Source organism: Octopus sinensis, linkage group LG27, assembly GCF_006345805.1.
Source record: "Octopus sinensis linkage group LG27, ASM634580v1, whole genome shotgun sequence".
NCBI lineage: Eukaryota > Metazoa > Mollusca > Cephalopoda > Octopoda > Octopodidae > Octopus > Octopus sinensis.
In genome coordinates this window covers 13,676,080-13,684,614 of record NC_043023.1, presented here as the reverse complement: position 1 = coordinate 13,684,614, position 8,535 = coordinate 13,676,080, and the positions used below count along the sequence as shown (strand labels likewise).

The 8,535-nt window shown below is 41.4% G+C and overlaps 1 protein-coding gene across 1 annotated transcript in view; it reads left to right on the top strand.

Annotated features, from left to right (window-relative positions):
* Positions 1 to 535: 535 nt before the first annotated feature.
* The window catches only part of LOC115225211, a 29,144-nt gene continuing 21,144 nt past the window's right edge, over positions 536 to 8,535 (top strand). The window contains exons 1-6 of the mRNA XM_029796151.2: positions 536 to 605; positions 2,251 to 2,392; positions 3,320 to 3,359; positions 5,644 to 5,702; positions 6,279 to 6,352; positions 7,101 to 7,211. Coding sequence (XP_029652011.2) covers positions 2,344 to 2,392; positions 3,320 to 3,359; positions 5,644 to 5,702; positions 6,279 to 6,352; positions 7,101 to 7,211 — 333 coding nt within the window. The 5' untranslated portion in view covers positions 536 to 605; positions 2,251 to 2,343. The remainder of the gene's footprint in view (positions 606 to 2,250; positions 2,393 to 3,319; positions 3,360 to 5,643; positions 5,703 to 6,278; positions 6,353 to 7,100; positions 7,212 to 8,535) is intronic.

The following is an 8,535-nucleotide window of genomic DNA, read 5'->3' as shown; positions in this document are numbered from 1 at the left end:
TGTGCCAAAAAAAAAAAAAAAAAAAAAAGGAGATCTCAAGAGGAGGGGGCTGTGTAAGTCCGTGTGGGGTGGTAGTTAGGGTTGAAGATGTAGCGTTGCTCCAAGTGGAGCCTGGAAAGTGGGCGACCTTGGTGGGGGGCGAGACCAAACACTGAGATGTCATCTAGGGAATGGCCGGCCGAACCACTTAAGTTACGGGGACGTAAACACACCAGCATCGGTTGTCAAGCAATGCTAGGGGGACAAACACAGACACACAAACATACACGCACACACACACATATATACGACGGGCTTCTTTCAGTTTCCGCCTACCAGATCCACTCACAAGGCTTTGGTTGGCCCGAGGCTATAGTAGAAGACACTTGCCCAAGATGCCACGCAGTGAGACTGAACCCGAACCATGTGGTTGGTTAGCAAGCTACTTACCACACAGCCACTCCTGTGCCTATATATATATATATATATATATATGTGTGTATATATATATATGTAGATAAGTATACAATATCTGTTTATGTCTTGTTTCTCTTTGTCAGATTCGTCGAATTCGTGAAGACACTCGTGGGTGTATTGACAAGGACAACTTAGAGGAACTCCTCAAGGTAAGGTCCTCTTGGCTTACCCCACCTACACTCATACACTCACTCAGCCCCCCCACTCTCTCTCTCTCATTTGCTCTCATAATCTTTTCCTCACATGCTTCCCCTTTCTCTCCCCCCTCTCCATCTCTCTTTCGCCACTCACACCCTTTCTTTCATTTCCACTCTCGTTGTCTGTCTGTATGTCTCTCTCTGTTTCTGACACATTCCTCTGCACTTAGACTCTTCATCTCACATGCTCTCCTCACTCTCACTCTCTCTCCCTCACTTCCTTACACTCTTTCTTTCATTTGCACTCACATTCCATTAACCCACACACTTCACATTCATACCATTTCACTCACACTCACTCTTTTCACTCACAGTCAACCCTTTCACTCATACCCAATCCTTCCACTCATACCCAATCCTTCCACTCACATTCGACCCTTTCACTCACACTCACTCTTTTCATTCACACTCAACTCTTTCACTCACACTCATTCCTTTCATTCACACTCAACCATTTCACTCACACTCAATCTTTTTATTCACACTCAACCCTTTCACTCACACTCAACCATTTCACTCACACTCAATCTTTTTATTCACACTCAACCCTTTCACTCACACTCAACCATTTCACTCACACTCACTCTTTTCACTCACATTCGACCCTTTCACTCACACTCACTCTTTTCATTCACACTCAACTCTTTCACTCACACTCATTCCTTTCACTCACACTCAACCATTTCACTCACACTCAATCTTTTTATTCACGCTCAACCCTTTCATTTACACTCACCCTTTCACTCACAGCCACATCCTTATTAAAGCACAAAATCAAACATCCACACTCCACTCACCCACACCCCACTTCACTCACACTCAATTAGACCATCATTCATCCATTCTCAAACCCATATTCCATATTGAAAAGTTCTCCCTCACATCCACTCACAGTTTCACTCACACCTACTCATGCCCTCCACTCATGCTCACACTTGCACTCATAATCAAATTATCATACATCCACTCTCAAACCTATGATCCTCATTGAGCCACTCATTCCCAAAATGCAAACACCCACACTCCACTCACACACTTCACTCACACTCACCCATACTCAACTCACACTCACATCGCATCACATCCACCCTCAAACCCACAATCCTTATTGAAAAAATCTCTCCCTCGCATTCACACTTACGCACACACCATTTCACCCACACTCCACTCATGCCCTCCACTCACACTCACAATTGCACTCATAATCAAATCGTCATACATCCACTCTCAAGCCTATGATTCCAAAATGCAAACTCCCATGCTCAACTCACACACTCCACTCACACTCACCCACACTTCACTCACTCACATCACATCCACTATCAAACCCACAATCCTTATTGAAAAATCTCTCCCTCGCATTCACACTTACGCACACACCGTTTCACCCACACTCCACTCATGCCCTCCACTCACACTCACCCACACTTCACTCACACTCACATCGCATCACATCCACTCTCAAACCCACAATCCTTATTGCAAAATCTCTCCCTCGCATTCACACTTACACACACACACCGTTTCACCCACACTCCACTCCCGCCCTCCACTCACACTCACGCTCACACTCGCACTCTTGTCTTCTTCCCCGCAGTCGTTCAGTGAGAGAAACTACCAGATCATCACGGCCTTCTCGGCTGCCAGCAATGTGACTGGGATCATCACAGACACGGTGGCCATCGCCAGGATGGTGCACAAGTACAAGGCCTACAGCTTCTGGGACTTTGCATCTGCAGGTAGGTAGGGGCCAAGGGGTGATGATGGGGGTAGCGGTGGTGGTGGTGGTGGTGGTGTGATAGTTGGACTGCTGTGGTGGTGGTGGTGGTAATAGAGGGTCAGTTGAGGTAGTGGTGATGGTGGTGGTCGTGGTCGTGGTGGTAGTAGTGGGCCTGCTGGAGTGGTGGTGGTCGTGGTCGGGGTGGTGGTGGGATGGCTGGGGTAGTGGTGGTCGTGGTAGTAGTAGTGGTGATAGTGAGACTGCTATTGTGGTGGTGATAGTGGGTCCACAGGGGTTGTGGTTGTGGTAGTGGTGGTGGTGGTGCTGAGGTAGTGGTGGTGGTGATAGTGAGACTGCTATTGTGGTGGTGGTGATAGTGGGATGGTTGGGTGGTCGTCATGGTAATACTTGGACTGCTGGAGTAGTGGTGGCAGTAGTGGTGATAGCGGCACGGCTGGGTGGTGGTGGTAATAGTGGGACTGCTGAAGTGGTTGTGGTGGTGGTGGTCGTAGTGATGATAGTTGGACTGCTGGGGTGGTGGTGGTGGTGGTGGGACTGCTGAGGTAGTGGTGGTGGTGGTGGTGGGTGGATGTGGTGCTGTTTTATTTGCCTTCCATCTTGGGGATCATTAAAATACATACCAGTTGCATACTTGGGATAAGCCATCAATGTAATTGACATGCACCCTCCCCTCAAAATTTTATGTCTTGTACCAAAAATTTGAAACCATTATAATTATTATTATTGTTATTATTATTTATGACAGTGAGATGGCAGAATCATTAACACACTGGACAGTTCATTCATTTTGTCAACTTTGCCTTCCATTCTTTCGGGGTCAATAAAATTAATACCAGTCAAGTACTGGGGTCATTGTAATCAACTTAACCCCGTACCAAAATTTCAAAAACCAATATTATCATTATTTATTTATTCATTTATCTAGGTCCTTACCTGAAGATCGATATGAATCCAGCACCTGATGCGTAAGTACCAATATTCTTCCTATATATGATAATAATAAGGATATTGTCTGTTTGATTGCAGGATCATGAGTCCATTTGATTCCAGGATCATAAATCCATTTGATTCCAGGATCATGAGTACATTTGATTCCAGGATCATAAGTTTGTTTGATTCCTGTATCATAAATCTGTTTGATTCCAGGATCATAAATCCATTTGATTCCAGGATCATAAACCTGTTTGATTCCAGGATCATGAGTCCATTTGATTCCAGGATCATAAATCCATTTGATTCCAGGATCATAAATCCATTTGATTCCAGGATCATAAACCTGTTTGATTCCAGGATCATGAGTCCATTTGATTCCAGAATCATGAGTCCGTTTGATTCCAGGATCATGAGTCCATTTGATTCCAGGATCATAAATCCATTTGATTCCAGGATCATAAATCCATTTGATTCCAGGATCATAAGTCTGTTTGATTCCAGAGTCATGAGTCCATTTGATTCCAGGATCATGAGTCCATTTGATTCCAGGATCATGAGTCTCTTTGATTCCAGGATCATAAATCCATTTGATTCCAGGATCATGAGTACATTTGATTCCAGGATCATGAGTTCATTTGATTCCAGGATCATAAGTCTGTTTGATTCCAGAGTCATGAGTCCATTTGATTCCAGGATCATAAATCCATTTGATTCCATGATCATAAACCTGTTTGATTCCAGGATCATGAGTCCATTTGATTCCAGGATCATAAATCCATTTGATTCCATGATCATAAATCTGTTTGATTCCAGGATCATAAATCCATTTGATTCCAGGATCATGAATCTGTTTGATTCCAGGATCATGAATCTGTTTGATCCCAGGATCATAAACCTGTTTGATTCCAGGATCATGAGTCCATTTGATTCCATGATCATAAATCTGTTTGATTCCAGGATCATAAATCTGTTTGATTCTAGGATCATAAGTCTCTTTGATTCCAGGATCATGAGTCCATTTGATTCCAGGATCATAAATCTGTTTGATTCCAGGATCATAAATCTGTTTGATTCTAGGATCATAAGTCTCTTTGATTCCAGGATCATGAGTCCATTTGATTCCAGGATCATAAATCTGTTTGATTCCAGGATCATAAATCTGTTTGATTCTAGGATCATAAGTCTCTTTGATTCCAGGATCATGAGTCCATTTGATTCCAGGATCATGAGTCCATTTGATTCCAGGATCATAAATCTGTTTGATTCTAGGATCATAAGTCTCTTTGATTCCAGGATCATGAGTCCATTTGATTCCAGGATCATAAATCTGTTTGATTCCAGGATCATAAATCTGTTTGATTCTAGGATCATAAGTCTCTTTGATTCCAGGATCATGAGTCCATTTGATTCCAGGATCATAAATCCATTTGATTCCAGGATCATGAGTCCATTTGATTCCAGGATCATGAATCTGTTTGATTCCAGGATACAGTGAATAGCTTTCATACAAGTCCAAATATGTCCACAAACATATTTGAACTGTAACAAAGTTTGTAACACATCACTGAATAGCTCAACCAGTCAGCACATGGCTCAGTGGTTAGGGTTTCGAACTCACAATCACGACTTAGTGTTTGATTCCCAGACTGAGCTGTGTTGTGTTCTTGAGCAAGACACTTTATTTCATATTGTTCCAGTTCACTCAGCTCACACTCAGTCTCCCTCACTTTCAATCTCTTTCTCTCACACTCAATCTCTCTCTCTCACTCACACTCAGTATCACTCACATTCAATCTCTCTCTCAATCCCTCTCACTCACACTCAATCTTTTTCACTCACACTTAATCGCTTTCACTTATACTCAATCTCTCTCCCTCATGCTCGCACTCAGTCTGTCTCTTATACTCAATCTCTCTCATTCACACTCAATCTCTTTCTCACTTCCACTCAATCTCTCTTTCACACTCACATTCAATCTCTCTCACACTCAACCTCTCTCCCTCACTCACACTCAATCTCTTTCTCATTCACGCTCAATCTCTTTCCCTCACTCACACTCAATCTATCTCCCTCACTCACACTCAATATTTTCCCCTCACTCACACTCAACCTCTCTCCCTCATACTCAATCTCACTCACACTCACTCAGTCTCCTTCACTCACACTCAATCTACCCCTCACTCACACTCAATTTATCTCCCTCGCTCACACTCAGTCTCTCTCACCCTCGCTCACACTCAATCTCTCACTCACACTCAATCTCTCACTCACACTCAATCTCCCTCCCTCACTCACTCTCTATTTTTCTACTTCCAGTACAAAAGATGCTGTATTCCTGAGTCCTCACAAATTCCTCGGTGGGCCAGGCACTCCAGGTAAGCAACACTTCACTCTTATTCATCTGCGCTACAGCCACAACACTCACACACCACCAACACCACTACAACTACTACAATACAACCACTTCACCCCATCACCCCTGCTATGCACACACTGCTTCATCTACTGCAGCCTATACAACATACCACTATCACCATTCTATCTACTACAATCTAAACTACACACCACTTGTCTACTAGAGCCTATACTGTATACACACAAAGACATCAAGTACTACAGCATATCTTATAAACCACCACCATCACTACCCTTTCTACCACAACCTATACTACTCACTACTACCACCACCACTATAATCCACACTTCACCACCTTGTCTACTACAGCCTATACTGCATACTCATGCCACTGCCTACTACTACCTATACTATACCATACACACACACTACCACTGCCTACTACTACCTATACTATACTATACACACACACTACCACTGCCTACTACTATCTATACTATACCACACACACACTACCACTGCCTACTACTGCCTATACTATACCACACACACTCTACCACTGCCTACTACTACCTATACTGTGTCTATGTTACAGGTCTGTTGATTGCCAAGAAGAAAATGTTTAGGAATCCTGTCCCAACAAATGTTGGTGGAGGAACTGTGTTATATGTATGTATAATGTTTATATACACTCACTCTTGTCTGTGTATTTATGTATGTTTATTTTCACTCACTCGTATTTGTGTATGAATGTATGTGTGTATATAAATGCTCATGTATCTATATATAATATATTTGTGTGTGTGTGTTATATATTATATTTGTATATATATGTATGTGCATATATATTTGTATATATGTATGTTTATATATATATATATATATATATATATATATATATATATATATATATGTATCTATGTATGAATGCATGTAGGAGTGGCTGTGTGCTAAGTAGCATGCTTACCAACCACATGGTTCCGGGTTCAGTCCCACTGCATGGCACCTTGGGCAAGTGTCTTCTGCTATAGCCCCGGGCCGACCAATGCCTTGTGAGTGGATTTGGTAGATGGAAACTGAAAGAAGCCCGTTGTATATATATATATATATATAGATATATATGTATGTGTGTGTTTATGTCCCCCTTACTTAGCGGTTCGGCAAAAGAGACCGATAGAATAAGTACTGGGCTTACAAAGAATAAGTCCCGGGGTCGAGTTGCTCGACTAAAGGTGGTGCTCCAGCATGGCCACAGTCAAATGACTGAAACAAGTAAAAGAGTAAAAAAATATATATATATATATATGAATGTGTGTATGTATATACATGTATATATATATGTGTAAATATGCATGTTTGTATGATGTATATATGTATGTGTGTATATACAATTGGTTTTCTTTGTGTTTTTGCTCAGGTGACCCGTGACAGCCACCTGTACGTGAAGGACATTGAGAGTCGAGAAGAAGGAGGGACGCCGGCCATCATCGAGTCTATCAGGGCAGGACTGATCTTTAAACTGAAGGAGGTAACCACATGGTTTGACACGGGGAACCATCATCACCACCACCACCACCACCATCATCATCATCACCATCATCATCACCATCACCACCACCATCATCATCATCATCACCACCACTACCACCATCATCATCATTGTCATCATCATTGTCATCATCATCATCACCATCATCATCATCATCATCACCATCATCATCATCATCACCATCATCATCATCATCACCATCATCACCATCATCATCATCATCATCATCACCATCATCACCACCACCATCATCATCATCATCATAATCATCATCATCACCACCATCATCATCACCACCATCACTACTATCATCATCATCATCTTCATTATCATCACTACAACAAATTTCTTTCTCACACTCCTTCCTTTCACTTTCTCTCTCTCTCTCTCTCTCTCTCTCTCTCTTCGACACGCACGCATCACGTACACAGCTCAAGATGCACTTAGCACTTCAAAATCTATTGTTCTACACACTTGACCGATAAATATATATATGTATGTGTGTGTATGTATATACTTATACACACACACACATACAAGCATATATATGAATATATATATATATATATTATACATATATATATATATATATATATGTAGGTCCCGGGTTGATCCGGGGTTAACCACAGTAAGTAAGGTACTCAATACATAGCAGAGTAAAATTAATTTATTATATAGAAGGAGCTTCTACAGGACTAGAACTGTTTCATTCAAGAGAAATCTTCAGGAAGCTAGTTAACAAGAATTGTATTGGCATTTATACATTTAGGCAGGTTTAAAGGGGTGTTGGTGGGGGACTTTTTGGGGGTAGGCATAGCGCAAAATATCATACTTGGGGGAGTGGTCAAGGAGTCAGTGTTAAACTAGATAGGAGAATAAATAAAAAATAAAAATAAAAATAAAAATAAAAAATAAAAAAATATAAAAAAATAAAAATAAAAATAAAAAAATAAAAAAATATATATATATATATATATATATATATATACACACACATACATACATACATACATACTTGCATAAACATATATATATGTGTGTCCCATTTTTTGGGCATGGCTGTGTGGTTAGGGAGCTTGCTTCCTAGCTACATGGTTTCGGGTTCAGTCCCACTGCATGGCACTTTGGGTAAGTGTCTTCCACTTTAGCCCCGAGCCGACCGAAGCTTTGTGATGGAATTCGGTAGGCGGAAGTTACTGCCGTGTGTGTATGTGTGCTTATTGCTGCTCAGTGCCTCTCCGAAAGAGAGAGAGAGGGATATATACATATATATATATATATGTACATATATACATATATACAG